Genomic DNA, 20,237 nt, shown 5'->3' on the forward strand with positions numbered 1-20,237 from the left:
TGGACTTTAGGAGAAACACCTCAGCATTATCCCCACTCACCATCATGAACAGCACTGTGACCCTGGTAAATCCCGCGGTAAACACTATGGTAAAAGTCCTGTGCCCTTTGTAATTTTTTTTTATAGAAAAGCCCATGCTCAAGGGTACTACAGCCTGGAGGTGAGATTCAAACCTCTGGGTCCAAAGACAGCAGCTTTAAGCACCACACTATCAACTGCCCACGTGCAGTTTGCTTAGAGAAATGCTTTGTTGATTTTCTTTTTTATAATTATTAACATTCAATTAGACAAGTAGACTTTTCCTAAAGATTTTGCTTTGTTTTCAGGTGTTTTTGTATCATTCAATGAGTTGTGTGTTTATTTTTCTGTTTCAGTGACACACCACAGGTGAGCGAGATGGAACTTTGAGGCCACATGGATTTTATCCTCTGGGGTGATTTTCATACTATTGAAGGGGGCGGAGCTTCATTTGAATTGTCTCGAATGTGTGAACTTCCTGTGTTTATTCAGGGTCCACAATGCGAATATACCGAGAATTATTCCTCATATTTCAAGTGAGAACAATCAGTCCCGGCTCCCCTTCCGCCTAATGCTTCCGGGATAGGCTCCGGACGACCAGGACCCTGCTCGGGACAAGCGGTTGTTGTTGTTGTATGGATGGTGCAAAAAAATACGAAAACGCCGCAACGCACCACATGGCAGCAAAGGTTGGCATCTGCAGTCGTTACAGATGGCCAGTATTTCCATAAACATTCACTGTGATGCGTCAAACTTTTATCGCTCTGCTTCCCGGAAACGCAGTGTTATGACATTATGATTATTTCCCCGAGGGTTTCCATGGTAAACTGCCGCGTCAAACCCCCCCCCCCCGCTCCGCGCGCGAACCCACAGCGTACTGTGCGTGAGCAAGCGTGATTCTTTATGTTTGTCCAAGCGCACTTTGTTTTTCTTATTAATGACATAAAAGTCACTTTTAAAAATAATAAAAAAAAAAGTCTAAAGTGTTTCATTCACTTTCGTGTCACGGATCTACTCTGTCTGAGTGAGTTTGTTACTTTGCGGATACGGAGTAACCGAGCGGCGTGTCGTGTGTGGTGTTGCTCTCCACGGTTTGTTGGTGTAAATTTGGCTGTTTCGTGGCGCTCTACAGCAACCGAGCTGCGCGTAAAGTAAGTGCGCACGCAACGCGTGTGTGTCCGTCGCGCGTGCAAACTCGAGCGCGCGAGCCCCTCTCCGCACTCCGTCTTTCTGGGCAGAAACGAGACCACGCCTGAAAAATGATGGGCGGAGAAAGAATGTGACTTTTGCTGGAGGAGGAGGAGGAGAAGAAGCGGCGCGAGAGGCGTCGGACGGGGCAACTTGTTGCTTGTGCTGCTGTGTGGGGACGCACTCATCTGATATCACCATCAGTCACCATCTTCATCACCATGTCTGGAGTGGCTTCGACTCTGGCCAAGCAGAGGGCTAAGGCCGCCGGCTTCGGCACCAACGCCAACGCGGTGCGCTACCTGAACCAGGACTTCGAGGCGCTGCGCTCCCAGTGCCTGAGCAGGGGGGCGCTCTTCTGCGACCCCACCTTCTCAGCCGCTCCGGAGGCCCTGGGCTTCAGGGAACTGGGTCCGAGCTCGTCCAAGACGCGGGGGGTGCAGTGGAAAAGACCTGGGGTGAGTCGTCATCATCATCATCATCATCATCAGATAATCATCATAATCATCATCCCTTCCTGTTAGTGGGGAGTTAATTATCTGCCACTGCCATAGTGCAAAACGCCACATCTAGCAACCAGGAGACGTGTGAGAAACTCGGCGAAGTTTTGACTTGGGGGGAAGAGCGCAAAAAATGCGCGGACTTGGAAGTCTTGTGGTCGTCGAGCGCGCGCAGCATCGCGATGGGCGTGGCCGGCGACGCACGGAAAGTTGTAATAATCGTTAATGTTGTTTTATTTGCGACTTTTTGTCCCTGCGCGGCGGTACTCGGTGCCTTTATCTGTTTTAGCGGGGTGTTTTGCCAGGTGGCGGGGAGAAAATGAACGGCCACAAGTGGTGCCTCGTTGCGGAGCTGCGCCACCATGGTGTAAGATGATGAAGTGATGCGAAGAAGAAGAACGAGAAGTTGCGCGCGCGAGCCGAGTCGCGAGCGGGCTCTGACTAACACCCAAAAAAATGTACGTCGTTCGGGACCCGAGTTTCATCTTACGTGTTCGCGGCCTCCCAGCCCTTTCCCCCCCCCCGTCAGGAACTGTGAGCTGTAGCCAGTGTAGGAAATTAAAAACGGGAAGTCCGACCTTGATTTTAAATGGCAGCGTTTACATAAACTTAGTTGTATCGAAGCCGTACCGCGCGGGGGCGCTGTTCCTCACCTCGAACTCTTGGCACGAGAACCAAATGTGCTCATATGGTAAACATGGCTGTTCTGGACTTTTTTCGAAAAGTTTGTATGAGTTGTCTTACTGTTTTTTATACACTTAAAATAGAATGTGTTTGAAAAGCATAACCAAAATATAGAGAGTATAATAAAAACGGCACAGTATCCGAAATGGGTCTTAATTAAAGCTCAACCAGCATTAACACACCGATTAAAGTCCAACATGCAGTGGAAAAACCCCCATAAACTGCAGCACATCAGGTGAAAGGAGGGTGGCCACTTGCCACTGAAATACAGGAAATCGCATGATGGGTAGTTTTTTTTTTTTTTTGCTCATTTTATTTACATAAAAACCTTTTAAACATAACCATCATATATATTTAAGTTCAAATGTATGCGTTGAAACTTGTTTTAAAAGTGTGTTTTGTATTTGTTTGGTCAGGAGTTAACCTCCAATCCCCAGTTCATCATTGGAGGCGCCACCAGAACGGATATCTGCCAAGGAGCTCTCGGTAAGTCCACGCAGATAGAGAAGCTGCTGTAGGCACCCCCCCCACTCCCACTCCCACCCCCCAAGTGGTGCTGTGAGTCCTGAAGTTCTGACCACAGTAATGCAGTGTGTGGACAACGCTGCTCCTGTGCTTTACACAGCTCCGGTTTGCAGGACTCAAGCTGTTCTTGGTAGTTTCTCTCTCGCATCTGAGCCACGTCGCCTGTACGCGTACCGGAACACCTTAACTCGGTGACGGCATCGTCTCGGATCAGCTGCGACAAACCGAAAGCGTGCTAGTCATCCATGTATCCCTGGATCGGTGCGTTTCGTTGTTTCTTAATGCCAGAAAAGTCAATCGTTGCATTCTGCTGCAGCAGTTGACTGAAAACACTCCCCAGTAGTTCAGTATTAAAAAAAAAAATGATCCCATGATAAGGATGAACAGGAACAAAGTTGCTCCAGCTGCCGTTACAGACTAATGCACTCATAGTTCTGTCTAGAAGAATACGTCACACCCTCGGGGAAAGGCTAGAATATTCAAACTTCTTATTAATATCATAATCATGTATTTACATTTGTGTTAGCAGATGCTTTTCTCCAAAGTGACGTACATCTCAGCAAAAATATAATTTGTGCATTACATTAAGAGAAGGAGACGTAGTAGACGTGTGACTCTTAAGTAAACTTAGTTTGTTTCTTTCCACTCGATGCACCGATGTTCATCGCTCGAGTAGGCACAAAAAATGCAGGATAGATGAATCTGATAATCTTCCCAAAATTTTTTCCTTTTTTTTTTTTTTTTTGCCTTATAAGGTACACAATCATTCACATACGATGCAGGAGTAGCGGCTGTATAAAGGCTTATCTGCGGATGCTCTTGAAGTTACGGTGCATGAACATTTACACCATACCTGTCATTTATCGCTGAAACATGTAAAATAGTGTGTTTATGGAGCAAAATGATTCATCAGCAAAACAAAAGGTATGGTTTTATGGCTGGGATAGTGATTAAAATATTCAGTTTGCAATATAGATTCTGTACAGACTGGCTGTTCTGCTTTCTTCTAATCCAAAGTTTACATATTTACATATGTTTAAAAATAAGGCGCAGCTGGTAGCGTAATGATGAGTGATGTGGACTTGTGGCTTGAAGGTTGCCGTTTCAAATTCCACTCCCTGCTACTGCTGTATTACCCTTGAGGAAGAGACTGTAAAACATCCCCCCCCTGTTTTAAATGGGTCCAACTCTGCCAGTCACATTGAAAAGTCAGATAAGCAAAGAATTAATAAGTGATGACAAAGTGAGTGATTTTTTTTTTCCTTTTTTTGTCATTAGTACACTCCACCCACACACAATTAAAAGCTGAATTTAAATTTTTAAAAAATACAAGACACTGATAACTCAGTGTTAACTGGTACTTATTGTGTTAGGAAATCAATTACATGGTTACATATTTGTTTGTAGTGCCTAGTGAGAATTGGTACACTTGCCATTAAAAGGTAAAGGTGTATAGACTGATAGTTATAATAGCATAAATATGCTGTGGAGGAAAATCTGTTGATTAAATTTGTCTTTCGCTCTCTATACATACTAGAGACACCAGGAAGGAATGAAACAGTAATACCAGGAGAACCCACCACTGTACCGTTGCGGCCCCATAGATGACCGCTACCAACCATTGCGCCTCCCGAATAGCCCGGTGCCGCTAAGTTCGTCTCGGAAAGCAACGCGCCGAGACCAGCCGAGCACAAGTAAACACCGCAGCTGACTTTGTAATAATGTACATCTAGCAGGGTGAACGAGAACCGAAAGGGGCGGTGCACTTAAAACGCCTCCTTTCTCCGTGGCGCGTCGCTGCGTATCGTTGGCGATGCGCGAGCCTCGCTTTTTCGAGTTTTCGTTTTTGGTTCGGCAAAACGGCACGCAAAAAAAAAAACCAGTTTGATTGCGTAAATATGCTGCCGCTCCGTGCCACTTCACGACTGAAGGAAACGCCCTGTTTGGGGAAGCGCATGGTTCGAGAGCCCAGAGCCTGTAGGACTGGTTGCTAAGCTAAGCAAGCTCAGCTAAAGGCGGCTCCGATTTGCGACGCCTCGTTGGGCTGTAATGGCTGCGAAAACCGGGAAAGCGACTGGATTAGTCTCCCTTTCCCTTCCCCCGTCTAACCTCGACCCTTCTAAACAGCCAGAATACGTGCGCCGGGAGATGGAGGCCGCAATCCCACGATGGTCCGCGTACCTTGAGCACGGATATCTGCTTTGCTGTCAAATTAAAGATGGCCGCAGGCCGGAAAAGTGCAGGGTGCGCATTGTTTGTGGTTTCTCTTCTCATGCCTTCCACCCCGCCCGGGGCACAGGCCGCCAACAAGGGTTCTCCCGGCGTCTCTGTCCATTCCAACACCTGAGATGTCTTGAAGTTTCCTTGTTGGCATTTCTGTAGCTGGCAAGGTTTTTACGGTGCGGCGTAGCTAACCCCGCGCGGGCCCAACCCTCCTCCTCCTTTCTCGGCCGGGCTCGGGACCGTCCGTGGCGGAGTTTCTTCGCGGTTTACTCTTTCCAAATATGTGGTGTGACAAAGACGGAGCACATTCAGGGAGTAGATCTCATTATTTACACATGGAAGGAGCCTTTGTGTGGAGGACAGTACCCACCGATAGGGCTGTTTGTTTTTTTTTTTTTTTTTTTTTAATGCGGCCTTGGAGTTTATGGCGGAGGTGTCCAAAGGGCAGAAGGACTCTCGTCACGCACAGCCTGTTTTATTCTACTGGAAAGACTGGTTTCTCCTCGAGGTGTTGGCGGCCACTTGCCGGAACTGTCCCAGAAGAGCCTGAGCTGCTATTGCGCCGCAGCTGGACGAAAACGGGCAGGAAAGGACGCGGGATAAAATGACGGCCGGAGCGCTATAATGGCGCGGCGGGCGTTGCGGAAACGGGGGAATATGCGCGCGGCCGAGCCCTAAAAATATGACCGGTCCCCTGGCGATGTACGAGTAACGGTAACAAAAAGCAGCGGAATTCGTCAGGTTCCTGGAAAATTTGCTCGAGTTTTAAAGGGACGATGTTGAGAATTTTGTGCAGCGTTGCTCTTCTAGTGGAAAGGAAAAGGGGGGAAAAAAAAAAAAACACAACCAAGGTTGCAAAACATCTCAAATTTAGGAATGAGAGACAAAGCATTTCAAACGATGCTTTGTGTCCTTCAGTAGAGGCTCTCGGGTTCAATAATGCAGGATGAGAATTGCGTGCGAGAAATATTAACTTGAGTGGTTTACGGTGCATTGAGCCCCTCGGGGCGGTGTAAACGGTACAAGGTACCAATTCACGAAAGATACGCGGTGAAAAGAGTGACTGTGAGCTCGGTTTACAGCAAAAGGAATTTTCCATCACATTCAGTCCCCTTCTGTTTTTACTCCAAACTAAAACTTGAGACGTAGTCTTGCGTAAAGGCCTGACTGGCAAGTTATTTCCTTACGAAACTGTGGATGAAGGTGTGAATGAGAAGCTTGTGAGTTCGTAACGGGTTTGACAGCTGTGTGTTATTTCGGGGCCTGTTTCAATCGTGGCCCCGCGGTAAAGGTGCTGCGCACCGCGGTATTCTGCGTAGGGGAACGGGAAGCTCTCTGGAGGTAGGAGGAAGGAAGTAAAGCCATATATCACACACACAAATGCAGAATCTAGGACTTTTAATTCGGTGAATCATGCTCTCGCAACTCTATTTATATACAAATGGATCCCGACCGTTAAGGGCTTCCTTATTCCGGGCTTCATCTATCCAGCTGGTTGCAAAACAGTATTCATGCTGATTTTAAGGCAGAGGAAACAAAATCGCGTTTGGCTGTTTGCACCCCCCCTCCCCCCCCAGAAGTCATCGAAACGAAGTTTTAAACACTCGTCTTTTTGTAAACCGTACACCCGGCTGAGAAAATTGCGCGTCGTGACCGCAGGGCGTCATTGTGTAAGTGTCCTGGATAGCGTTTGTGTTTATGAAGTCAGGCCTAAACAGGGTTTGCCTTAAAAGCCCAGATTAAACTTGATCCAGCGATTGTGGGATGTCACCTGACCGTCTTGAAGACTAAACGTTTTTTTTTTTAAATCAGAGTTAGGGTTACTAAGTTATATCAGATTATTTACTCCTTGTGTAACAAAAACCTTAACTGCTCGGAGTTGGAAGCCGGAGGCATCAGCTGCCCGAAACCAGATGCTGCAGCCGTTTTTGATTCTTCACGGCCGATTTTCCCTTTTTTATTCTGAGCTCAGCCTCTATCAAAATGTGACGTTAGTTTGTACTTAAATGCCAACGTTTCTGCTGTGGTGTCCAGGTGACTGCTGGCTCCTGGCCGCTATTGCTTCGCTCACCCTGAACGAAGATGTGCTGGCGAGGGTGGTGCCCTCCGGACAGAGCTTCGGTGACGGCTACGCCGGCATCTTCCACTTCCAGGTAAAAAGGCAGAAACTCTCATTTTAAGTGTGTTAGGTGCGTGTAATGGGCGGCTTGACGTCGCCTCCCTGACCATGTTGTTATAGGTGTTTTAAAGGTATTTTTATGACATTTAAATTTATTCGTTTAGCAGACACTAAAAAAAGTGACATACAGCTCAAGAGTAAAGAAAAGTACATTTCAGCAACACGCAGAGACACAGACAGGTGATTCGCGAAGTTAGGTGAGCTGGTTGAGGATATCACTGTTTTTCTCTGTATGCATTAACACAAATAGCTGTGAAAAATGTTGACTGGGATGTTTTTTTCCTAACATAAGTAGTGAATGGGTGGCAATCACTTTGCAGCGCTTGGATGGTGTGAGAGAACGTGGGTTAGATCTGGAATTTGCATGTTATTCCCTTGTCGGCATGGGTTTTCTCCGGGTGCTTTGGTTTCCTCCCACAGTCCAAAAACATGCAGTTAGGTGGATCGGTGACTCAGTTGTTTGCAGTGTGTGAATGGGTGAGTGACTCTTTGCAAATGTGGATACACTGGGATGGACTGGCGACCCGTCCAGGGTGTACCACCCCCCCACAGCCTTGTGCCTAGTGCTTCCAGGATAGGCTCCAGATCACCACGACCCTTCTCGGGAAATGGCGGTTACTGAACACTGGTGGATGGAAGTAGTGACAGTTCATTGGGAAAATAGAAGATCAGGGGAGACGTGGGTCTAAAACGTGTGTGTGTGATCATTTAGAATAACTTATCTGTAATATTTTTGTTTTTAAAGTGAGAATGACATCAAGGTGCTTGTGAATTTATTTTTCTTTCTGTTTTAGCTCTAGGAATTCATCGTTTTCACATTTGTATTTTTTGTAACGATATTATCAGCTGTTTAAGAAGTCATTTTCAAAGGATGGAATCTCTTAAAGGTTTGTTGTAAAAGAAAAAATACGGTATTTGAGTGATGTAATAGTTTTCGTCCTGCTCTGTTCCGCTTGCACCCGTTCTTGTTCCCGTGTTACGGAGGATCTCCGTTGTGCACCATAATGAAAACGTCACTAGCGTCTGATTTTACATGAATGTTTGAGTTTATCCATTTTGCAGGCAGTTTTTTTTTCAGAAGCAACGTACAACTCGGGTGACGCGTGCGTCGAAGGTGCCGCGTACGCCGGATGTTAGACTGAACGAGCAGGTCACGTTGTGGCTTTGGCGCTCTTTGAAGGGTGTCATCTCGCAAACAGGCGTTGCGCTGCCCGACTACTCTTTTTAGTCTACTTCCTTCTATAGGGACTGGCAGATGTGTCGTGCCACTCGTTGGTGCTTTTGCACGAAAACGTGGTGAAGCGAAGCCCTCGCACGCTTCACATACCCTATTGTTTTCCTTGGGGTGTGGTGGATGGAAATGTAATTAGAGGAGGAAGTTTGAGTCAGAACATCGGGCTTTCCCGCAGGACTCCGACTCGTCCCCTGCTAGAACGCTCACGATTGTTTTAGCTTTTTTGAGCGTTTTCAAAAGGGCTGAAAATTTCAAACACTTGCAGTATACATTAGAAGGGAGTACACCCTTGTGCAGTATCGCTTAAATGTCAAATGATTCAAAATGGTATCACTTCTAAGTTGAACAGTAGGGTATTTGTTTTTATGTAAAATTAAAAAGTACACACACACACACACATTTTCTGAAACCGCTTGTCCCATATGGGGTTGCGGGGAGCTGGAGTCCAACCCGGCAACACAAGGCGTAGGGCTGGAGGGGGAGGGGACACACCCAGGACGGGACCCCAGTCCGTCGCAGGGCACTCCAAGCGGGACTTGAACCCCAGACCCACCAGAGAGTAGAACCCGGTCAAACCCACTGCACCACCGCACCCCCCAGTTAAAAAATAACTGTTTAGATTTACTGTATTAAAATGCAGGCCCCACAGTAGGGGCTCAATGCAACAAAAGTCAGTACACTTTTCATTACTGAGGTTCAAATATTTCATTTTTTTCAATACTTTCTATGTCCACCTTTATTTTTGATGACGGACTCAGTCCTCCTCGGTCTGGAGGATACCAGTGTTGCACACATTTATGGGGAGATGTTGTGGCATTCTTGAGAGACTATTTTTTAAGCTGCTCTTTGCTGGAGGGGTTGTGTTGCTCGATCTTTCTCCTTAAAATACCACGGAGGTGTTCTACCGGATTCAAGTCAGGTGACATACTTGGCCAGGTCAGAGTTTTCACTTTTTTTCTTTAGAAACTCTTGTGTGCTTTGGATTGTTATCATGCCAGAATATTCCTCTTCTGCCAAGCTTCTGGAGACTGGGAGTCATCTTATTAGCCAGTATTTTGGTATATCCACAGACAATCATGGTGCCATCTATAAATGTCATCTCACCAACAACTTTTGCACTCATGCAGCCCCATATCATGACACTCCCACCTCCATCTTTTACTGTCAGGACTGTGCATTGACTATGGTAGTTCTGGCCAGGTTCACGCCGAGCATGCTGGAACCCATCTGAGCCGAACAAATTTATCTCGGTCTCGTCAGACCAAAGAATGTCCTCCCAATATTATCAGGCTTCTTCTCATTTTCTTTAATCAAGTTTAATCTTGCAGTTTTGTGCCGAAGAACAAGCAAGGGATTTTTTTTTTTTTCCTTGGACATCATATAGAGGTTGACATTATGCAATGCCCTTCACAGTGTTTGAGCTGTTGCAGAGACTCCGATTTCCATTGATAACGCCTGTACTAAACCTGAAACACTTCCCCATCTGTTTTTCAGAGTTGGACAGTGGGCTACTTGCACAATCTGTGGCATCATTTTAGGAGGACAGTCACTTTGCCTCTGATTACTGGTACTATGGCTCATTCTATACATTTATTTGTTTAGCTGGTGCTTTTCTCCAAAGCAAATTACAATTATTTACCCTTTTATACAGCTGGGTAAATTTACTGGAGCAATTTAGGGTAAGTACTTTGCTCAAGGGTACTACAGCCAGAGGTGGGGATCAAACCTGCAATCTTTGGGTCCAAAGGCAGTAGCTCTAACCAGTATGCTACCACCTGATCACTGAGCCTGTACCACCTGATCACTGAGCCTGTACCACCTGATCACTGCTCCAGCTGTGTTCAAACTCATTTTTAGTTGGTCACCGATCCTCCTGTATCCTTTTCCATCTTTGTGAAGTTTCACAATCAGATTTTTCAATTCCTCCGGCACTTCTTTTCCATGTGGAGCCACGATGCAGACACGCAGATAGACACAGCCCATAGGTCCAAAACTGAGAAAGTTCTGGTCTCCACAGGAGAGAAGGACTGAGTCTGTCATCAAAAATAAAGGTGGACATACAAAGTGTTGAAAAAATAAAAGATCTGAATCTCAGTAATGAAAGGTGTACTGACTTTTGTTGCATTGAGTTCCTATTGTGGGGCCTCTATTTTTAATATAGTGAATCTAAACTGTAACTGTCTAAACTGTTTAATTTCACGTAAGAGCAAATACCCTAATCTTCAACTTAGAAATAATGCCACTATTGAGAGGTGATAGTGTTGAATCATTTGACATTTAAGTGATACTGCACAGGGGTGTACTTCCTTCTGTTGTATACTGTATTTAAATGGCTATGGCACCTGACCGCTTCTTGTCTGTTGACCTCAGCTGTTTGGCATTGCAGTCCAGTACATTGAAGTCAGGTTATTTAAAGGGGATTCTCATGCAAAGGTACAGAGGCGAGATCCCCTTTAGTGTTTTTCTGTTGCCAATAATGTAGTGTTTCTATCAGCCAAGAGGCACAGATAGAGCTGAGTGCGTAGAGCAGATGTGTGTCGTTGGGATGTGTTGCATTTTCAGTCTGTCGTGTTTTCGATCCTGCAGTTCTGGCAGTTCGGGGAGTGGGTGGATGTGGTGATCGACGACCGGCTCCCCACCAGGGACGGAGAGCTGCTGTTCGTCCACTCGGCCGAGGGCACCGAGTTCTGGAGCGCCTTGCTGGAGAAGGCCTATGCCAAGTGAGTCCATCCCGGTCTGCTCTTCCCTTAGGCACAGAAAAGCAGAATTTCCACCCGAGCACTATATATAATTTAATTTCCAGACAATTCCTGGTCTTTTGACAAGATTTTATTTTTTTTTCTTTTTTCTTTTTTGCATTGTAAGGGAATGAATGTGTAGAAATTTTTTTTTTTTTTAGGTTTAACAGAAGAATCAGTACAATGGGGAAAAATGCAAATACACACAGATTCGCGTGATCCAGCACGAGGGCCAAAGGTTGTAGTGCTTAGCAGGGCTGGTCGTGTTTAAGCGCTGTGTGGGAAGTTCTGAAAAGGTGACCAAATTTTCCAGAATTCATGCATGTTAATTTTTCAAGCAGAATTAATTTATGTACTTGAGCGAAGCACATGTTTGAAGAGAGAGCTTATCCTGTACACCATCGCAATAAAATACAATTGGCTTATGAGGAACCTTCTCCAAAAATGCTCTTATGCTTTAAACGCATGCAGTGCAGTACGTCAACCTGTTACGTTGAGGTTAAAGGCTAAGTCGTCATACGGTCTCCTTACGTCTTCTGTCCCGTGTCTCCGATTCGTCCCCGTTGTTCCACCGTGCGACCTCCAGGGTGAACGGCTGCTACGAGGCTCTGTCGGGTGGCTCCACCACCGAGGGCTTCGAGGACTTCACCGGCGGCATCGCAGAGAACTATGAGCTGAGGAAAGCCCCCTCCAACATGTTCCAGATCATCCAGAATGCCCTGGAATGCGGCGCTCTGCTGGGCTGCTCCATCGACGTACGGCTCGCCCGCAATCTTCTACCTTAACTGCCTATTGATTGTTTCAAATGCGAGATCAATTGAATGAGATTTGGATTTACTGTTCATTCCAATGCGCCTCTTCGTCGAGACTGAGGCAATTATATTAAGTGCAGATGTTAAATAAAGCATCTGCGTTGAAGCTGACCGTAAGGTTGGGTGTAACAGTTGGCTGGGATCCATCGGTCGGTTTACCAAGTATGGCGGCAGTAATGAAAATCAGCTTTTGGATGAATCGAAGGGCTTAGAATGCCGTTAGGCATGTTCTCCTGCTAGCAGAATTCAGCCCGAGTGCACAAGGCTGAATCCGTTTTACCAAAAGTAGCAAAAGTAGAGGAGCCATGTGGAATTCCCAGGGTCCTTTGGGAATGACGGTTTGTGTGTCTAGATTACCAGCGCTGCGGACTCGGAGGCCATAACCTACCAGAAGCTGGTCAAGGGCCACGCCTATTCCCTCACAGGGGCTATAGAGGTACGACGCATTGCTCGCTCGTCACATCTAGACCCTTTCTACGTTTTCATTTGTACATGGGCAAACGTATGTATTCATATCCAATGTTTCTTTAGTGCTGCTTATTGCGTTTCCACACACTTTTCTCCAAAGTGACTTAAGCTATTTATAGTTATGTAGCACTTTATGAAGTTGGGTCATTTTTCCTGGAGCAATTCTGGGTAAGTACCAGATCGAGGGTATTGCAGCAGGGGGTGGGGTTCGAACGTGGGTCCTCGGATTGCAAGGTAGCACCTCCAACCGCTACACCATTTACAATGATTTTAAAACCTGGTTTTGCTAATGAGTGCAAATTATAGGGCCTGCTAATTAAATTTGATAGCTAATACCGATGCGTTTTGAGTAGTGCTGGTAGCTGTGGATCATGACTCGGCCTCATAGTGATGACCTCTGACCTTTCCCAGGTGACCTACCGTGGCCGTTTGGAGAAGCTGGTGAGAGTGCGTAACCCCTGGGGGCAGGTGGAGTGGACCGGGGCCTGGAGCGACAAGTGAGTGGCGATTCGCTGGGGGTTGCGGTCGTAGGAAACGCCGAGCGCTGGAATTCCAGAACTTTCCACCTGTTGCCAACGTCAACAGAGAAAATTACTGCTTAGGTACAAAGCAGAAATCGGTTGTTTTGGTTTTAGGTTCCGGCGTCTTGCTGCTGTCCCGTCGTCAGGGTCTTGTGTGAGAGGTCAGGTTACAGGACGTGTTGCGGCACGGATGTGTTAATGAGCACGTTTCTACTCGACGAACACGCTGTCCGGCCCTTCAAGGGAAGGTCCGGCGATAACCGTCTGCTTCGCTCACTTGGTTAAGCAAGTTTTGCTTTTAAAGCCTGGGCTGGGCCACGTGGGAGTGTTTTGAATAACATTCCTAAGTCTGACTCAGTCAAAAGGGAGCCCCCCCCCCCCCCCCCCCAAACTTTACTGGAACCAGTGAAGTTTTTGAAACCACTCGAAATACAGTAAGCTTCTAACAATGCAAATTTGCTGCATCACAATAGATAATAAATCGATTCTTAAAAATAAATCGCAAATAAACAACAGAATTCCAACTATATATCGAGTCACAAGAGCAGTCAAGTTCCGTACGCTTATTAAAAATGCCAAGGCACTGATTTTGCCTGGAACACACGCTTACCTGACCGAAGCCAAAACTGCAGGAAGCCATTAAAACAGCAATTAAAATACTTAAAATAATTAAAAATCACTTGCAGCTCAAATAAAATAATTAAAAATAACCTGCAGCTCGAAAGTCTGTCACACTGACTTTATACCTTATTCAAAAACAGAAAACCAGATGTTTGTACAAATGTAAAAACGTCGAAGTAACGTTGATACATAACCAGTGGAAAGAGGTAAAAAGCATATGGTGTGTGTGTGAGAGAGAGAGAGAGAGAGAGAGAGAGAGAGAGAGAACGGTGAGAAACGGCGTGGACGTGAGCTCGTGGTTGACTGCTCTCCGTCTCTCTGTCCAGCTCTTCCGAGTGGAATGCAGTTGACCCCTCAGAGCGCCAGAATGTGAAAGCGGATGATGGAGAATTTTGGTAAGACCCTCAATATTTTGATATGGGGAAACAAAAATTATGAGCAATTTCCATCAGCAGCGTGGGCCAGTGGTAACACTGATGCCTCACAATGCCTGAGCTGCAGGTTTGGATGTAGGTTCAAATCCAGCTCTGGGTGCCTGGAGTCGGCACACATTGGCGACCCAAACAGATGGGCAGAAAAAAGAAATACTCAACTACTTCTATACCATCCTTTACCATGAAATCCACACAAGTGGTTGCCGTGAGATGACTTTTGACTGCACTCACCCTGGTAAATTTACAGTGTGGAAAAACATGGAATACTTAAACAAAAGGTGATTTTATTCTCTCAGTTGGCTTCGTTTTAAATTTCCATTTTACTGGTAGTGTAGCGGTTAGAGCTACTGCCTTTGGACTCGGAGGTCGCAGGTTCGAATCTCACCTCCGGCCGTAGTACCCTTGAGCAAGGTACTTACCCTGAATTGCTCCAGTAAAATGACCCAGCTGTATAAAAGGGTAAGTAATTGTAGGTAGGTCAATGGATTAAGTTTGTTTGGAGAAAAGCGTCAGCTAAATGAATAAATGTAACATAAAACTGATGTTCGAGGTTTAATTGTCAGGGTAAATAACTTTTCCGGTGGCCCAATAACAGCATCCATTCTTGAAACGTGAACCTAAGCCCGTCTCTTCGTGATGTGTCAGGTGACTGGTTTGCGAGCTGCGCGGATGTTGCGTTAACTCTGTGTCGTGTCTCCGTCAGGATGTCGTTCGGCGACTTCCAGAGGCAGTACTCCCGCATTGAGATCTGCACCCTGACTCCGGACACACTGACCAGTGACAACTACAAGCGCTGGAGCGTGACCAAATTCGATGGCAGCTGGAGGAGAGGCTCCACAGCAGGGGGGTGCAGGAACCACCCCTGTGAGTGTCGGCCCCGCCGAGCCCCGCACGTACCCCACCCTGTCTGGTGACCCGCCCCCCGGTGTGCCCCATACCACATGTCCCCCGCAAAAACATACCCCATGCCATACCTTAGATACCACCTTAATACCCTTACAGCGATGCACACAGAGCCTATGACATATGAGATGTCGTGTTGAAATAGTCCCACGATGCTTTTCTGGGCAGTGGGGGGTACAGTGGTGCAGCGGTTTGGACCGGGTCCTGCTTTCTGGTGGGTCTGGGGTTCAAGTCCCGCCTGCGACTGACTGACATCCCGTCCTGGGTGTGTCTCCTCCCCCTCCAGCCTTATGCCCTGTGTTGCCGGGTTGGGCACCGGCTCCCCGTGACCCCGTATGGGACAAGCGGTTCAGAGCGTGTGCGCGCTTTTCTAGGCTGATATGCGGGATGTGCACAGACTTGTACAGCTGTCTGCAAGGAGAGCTCCTCTGTGAACGAGAATTAAGTCTGCAGGGGCACCAACATCAGAGCACTGTGTGGTACTGATGGGGAGGGAGAATAATAAGTGTGGTATAATACACTAGTAATATATTTGTATATTATAACATGTATTGCAATGTAAGAATTTTTCAATCTTAGTTATGTTGATTTTTGCGCTGGTTGTGATTAAAGTTTACTGATTACAAAAATACCACTAGTTCTTCTAGAGTGTCGGTTTAAGCCACAGAATCTTGCAGCCGTTGGCAGATTCTAGATTACACCAGAACATTCTAGAAAGCATCAGATTATTAAAGGTGCTCTAATATCTGGTGCTTGGAACCCAGTGCCAAAATTTGCTACTTTCAAGAATATGGAATATTTTTCTAAAAACTGACATATAGTACAATCTATCGCCAAGGGTATGGTTAATCTAACAAAACTGTGGGGGGAAATCGGAGGCCCCCTGACAATGAATGCTTTCCAATAACGACTTAATAAAAAGCTAGAATAAAATAACTACCTGACAAAAATCCTTTGAGTAAACTAAATAAAAAAAATAACTACTAACATCACTTCTGAGCACTATGACGCTGCTTATACAGCAAGAAACGGCCCCGATTGTGGCTATTTTACGGACTTCTCCTTATTCCACCAGACACGTTCTGGATGAATCCGCAGTTCCGGATCAAGTTGGAGGAGGACGACGACGACCCGGCCGACAAGGAAGTCGGCTGCAGCTTCGTGGTGGGCCTCATCCAAAAGAACCGGCGTCAGATGCGGAAGATGGGAGAGGACATGCACACCATCGGCTTTGCCATCTACGAGGTGAGGACACCTAGCAGCAAAGGTGTGACTGAATCCCCAGTGCCCTTTGTACGTTGTTTGGAATGGCATGATTTGCATAACGTATCATTTACATACCTTTGAAATTGCACTAGGGAACACGCAAAGCTAGGACTGAAATTTTTTCCAATTAAGTATTCTGGAAGCAGTAACTTCACGGGTTAGTCGCCGCCTGTACGGCAGCTGTCGGATCCTGTCGTAGTAACCTAGTTTGTTACTGTTCTGCTTTGTTTCAGGTTCCTCCGCAGGTGAGCGACAAAAAGTGCCTGCAGAAATCAGCATAGCTGCAGGGAGATGGTTTCGACATCCTCATTGTGGGAAGTTTTACTCGACCAGTGCTTACCTCGACTGTGTGAAACAAAGCCGTGATTCCTGTTCATGAACATCTATTTATACGTGAATTGTTAACTGGGACGCTCAGCCTTTGCCCAACCCCTTTTTTCTGATTGGCCCTCTTAAGTGAATTGTTAATTTGGAAGCTTAGCCTTTGCCCAACCCCTTTGTTCTGATTGGCCCTTTTTTGTGATTTTTTTCCTCCGAAGCCGATGTGTTGCCTCTTGCTTCCTTCTGATTGGCTGTCATAGCTCAATTTGTGCCTACTGCTCTCTTTTGATTGGCTCTTACATGTATCGTTAGCTCCGAAGTTCATAGTTTGCCCAACGCTTCCTTCTGACTGGCTTTGTCTTTCAGTTCCGTGGCCAGACAGAGGTCCACCTGGACAAGAACTACTTCCTGACCCATGCACAAACAGCCCGTTCAGAGACCTTCATCAACCAACGGGAGGTCAGCACACGCTTTAAGCTACCCCCCGGGGAGTACCTGATCGTACCCTCCACCTTCGAGCCCAACAAAAATGGGGATTTCTGCCTGCGGGTCTTCTCTGAGAAGCAGTCCGAGGCACAGTAAGGCCCTAATTTTACTCTGCGTCTTCCGTGAGGGTGGTGTTGTTTCTGGAATCTTTGAGAATCCCTTCATTCAGAACTAATCCAAAGTAAGCAGGGCAGCGCTTCAGAAAAAAAAACGTTGTAACCTGCAACCATTTACTCTGTGCTCAGAGATCTCGGGACAGCAGGAACATTTTGTTGACTCGTACATTTTTGTCTTTTCTTCTTTAACTCATTCAGGCCCTGCGAAGACCCAATAGAAGCAAACTTGGAAGATGTGAGCAGCTTTCTTGTTACTGCTGTTTTTTGTTGAATTGTGTGATCTGTTCTGTAGTTATAATATATCATCTTTTAACCATTTTAGGATACCGTATCTGAGGATGAGGTGGAATCGGGATTCCGGAACATGTTTGTGAAACTTGCAGGAGCTGTGAGTGCAAAGTGTTGTTTGTTAAAAGTAGACCCATCACAGTAGCGCTTGTAGTGACTTGTATTTTTTTTTTTTTTTAATTGGCCAAATATGTGTTGAAATGCACTGTAATTTTGGTTGACCTCTTTGGATTGGTTTGCTCTTTGGAGCTGTGATGTAATGAAATGTAACCTTATTTAACCTTATGTAACCTTATTCATTTTCATCAACTTTTCTCTAACCAGCTGGCATTTTTCTTGGCAGGACATGGAAATCTCTTGCGCAGAACTTCAAACCATTTTAAATAAAATCGTCAGCAAACGTAAGATCGGGTTTTGTCTTTCTGCGAGTTTCTAATAGAAGGGCGAACTCAATTAATTGCGTATTCAGAATTTGCTGTGTTTTGTGTGTTGCAGGTACCGATATAAAAACTGATGGCTTCAGTCTGGAAACCTGCCGAGTCATGGTCCACCTCATGGATGTATCTTTTATTGGGAACAGATGTTCAGTATATTGTCTACTGAAGAGTTCCTCAGCATTTCCGCAACCATTTCTCTGTGACTTAGTTAATTTTTATTTGAAGTGCAACATATTCATAAGAACTTTGTTCTTTTCAGTAGATTTTCAAAGCAAATTAAACAGGAAAAAATCTCAAATTGCTTTAAAATCCAGAGAAAGTACACTGTAAATACGCATGTACCACGGTAAGTGGAAAAAGAAATCACAATAATCTTTAGAAAAAAGTTAAGACATTACTGCGGATACTTTTTGACTTGCTGTCAAAATTTCCACGGGGGTTTAATCGATTCAAGATGAGGTTCGCCAGCTGTCATTCACCGTGGCCTGCAGTTACCCTTGACTCCAAACTAGGACAGTGGAAACGGGAAGCTTGGACTTGGAGAGTTTGCCACCCTGTGGAAGAAGATCCAGAAATATCTGGTAAAACAATCTTAGAAGTATGTCTTCTCGTTGGTGCCGCGACGGTGTGACGTTCTCCCTAATTAAGGAGCTGAAGATTTGCTCTTAGCGACTGAACAGCAGACTTCTGTATTGCTAACAGAAGAAAATAATTTACACTTGCAGAAGCGGTGTGTTTTGACCATTTACACCTTTAGACTGGAAAATGTCTTGGATGTAGGGAATCTGTTCCTCGTCATCACGATTCCCTATAGAAGTTTTTGTACGGTGTCCTTCCAGATCATCTACAAGAAGAACGACTTGGATCAGTCCGGCACCATGAGTACCCCAGAGATGCGTTTAGCTCTTAAGGAAGCCGGTACGTGAGGACACCAACATCTCCATTCAGTTGACGCGATCTCTTTACCCTTGTATTTCGAAGTATGACTCTTTTGTGCTGCTACGTGGCACCATCTTTATCTTTGTGTTCCACCGATCCCCCGAGACCTCTGTGACCTTCATCTTTCCTCCACTCTGAAACAGGCTTCACTCTGTGCAACTCGATTCATCAGATCGTGGTGGCGCGCTATGGCAATACAGACATGACCATTGACTTCGACGACTTTGTTGGATGCTGCATTCGCCTGGAGATGATGTTCAGTGAGTTCTTTTTCCTTATGGCAGTGACTTTATCCATTTAGGAACTTGCAGCACCTGTAACTAGCATGGAAGTTAGCCTCCCAGTTGTTGTGATCGTAAGTTTATTATTATGTATTACTGTTATTTATTCAGTTAGCTAACACTTTTTGTCTCTAGTCACTTAGAAGGTTAGGTTTCTACACTAAGCTACTTAGAATTATTCACCCATTTATACACCAGGTTTTATTGTATCAATGCAGGGAAATAGTACCTTGCGCAAGGGTACCACAATAGAAAGCGGGACTCGAACCCGCGTCTCCTGTGGCAAGTCGACAGCTCTAACCGAAGTGTAGTTTATAGTCTCATTAGCGCAAAAAAATAAGTTGAGCTTTTCTAATCATGAAACGTTCACCATTAAACACACATTTTAAATTATTAAGCGGTACAGTGCTCTGCAAGCTTGTATTTAACCAGGGCTCCTGTCTCTTCTGTAGGAATCTTCAAGAGATTAGACATTGATAAAAAGAACTGCATAGAGCTGGACTTCAATCAGGTGAGTCAGAATGAGATTTATTATGGACATTAAGACCAACAAAGAACAGTCTTAGCAACATGCTTACCAGTGTCAGGACCATAATGGCTTTTTTATTTCTGTTTTTATAGTGGCTGATGTTTGCTATGATCTAGAAGAGCTCCACACGTGTACTCGGCAGAAACTACAAACCAAAAAGACTTCATTATAAAAATGTTTTAAACGGTATTATTACATTGTTTTAGACTGACTTTGATTTTAAATGCAATAATGATGGATGACAGACAAATTTTACAGGGTTGGATCTTGTTGACTTTTTTGGTATGGAAGGAATTATAACAATAAATGTCAATGACTAATTTTGTGTGGTTTTTTCATGTTAATGTTACTGTTGTGATTTTGTGAAGGTGTGAAGTAGTGGTGGATTTTTTTTTTTTGTATAAAGTATTTAAAATATCGTTCGAAACAGTTCTTCTCTATGCACTCGATTGGTCGAAAACATGACTCGGCAGTAAAAACGTCATAACCAACAGCATGTGTTGAAACAACTTCATTAGTCATAAAT

General features: G+C 45.4%; 1 protein-coding gene across 1 annotated transcript; it reads left to right on the plus strand.

Annotated features, from left to right (window-relative positions):
• Positions 1-1,132: 1,132 nt before the first annotated feature.
• LOC108927128 (calpain-2 catalytic subunit-like) lies at positions 1,133-20,031 on the plus strand. Its single transcript, XM_018740216.2, has 21 exons — positions 1,133-1,664; positions 2,807-2,876; positions 7,173-7,291; positions 11,138-11,271; positions 11,876-12,044; positions 12,454-12,537; positions 12,981-13,066; positions 14,038-14,106; positions 14,849-15,009; positions 16,124-16,293; positions 16,548-16,559; positions 17,002-17,213; positions 17,436-17,472; positions 17,560-17,625; positions 17,869-17,926; positions 18,021-18,085; positions 18,475-18,543; positions 18,802-18,880; positions 19,045-19,161; positions 19,635-19,693; positions 19,804-20,031. Exons 1-21 carry the CDS (start codon positions 1,428-1,430, stop codon positions 19,825-19,827), a joined length of 2,097 nt encoding a protein of 698 aa, XP_018595732.1. The 5' UTR covers positions 1,133-1,427; the 3' UTR covers positions 19,828-20,031.
• Positions 20,032-20,237: the final 206 nt, after the last annotated feature.

The sequence above is a fragment of the Scleropages formosus genome, chromosome 4, assembly GCF_900964775.1.
Source record: "Scleropages formosus chromosome 4, fSclFor1.1, whole genome shotgun sequence".
Taxonomy (NCBI): Eukaryota; Metazoa; Chordata; class Actinopteri; order Osteoglossiformes; family Osteoglossidae; genus Scleropages; species Scleropages formosus.

Coding starts and splice junctions, on each gene's coding strand:
- LOC108927128 (XM_018740216.2), top strand. CDS start 1,428: ATGTCTGGAGTGGCTTCGACTCTGGCCAAGCAGAGGGCTAAGGCCGCC. Junction 17,473..17,559: donor TAGAAGCAAACTTGGAAGAT/GTGAGCAGCTTT, acceptor TAACCATTTTAG/GATACCGTATCTGAGGATGA. Junction 18,086..18,474: donor TCATGGTCCACCTCATGGAT/GTATCTTTTATT, acceptor ACTCCAAACTAG/GACAGTGGAAACGGGAAGCT.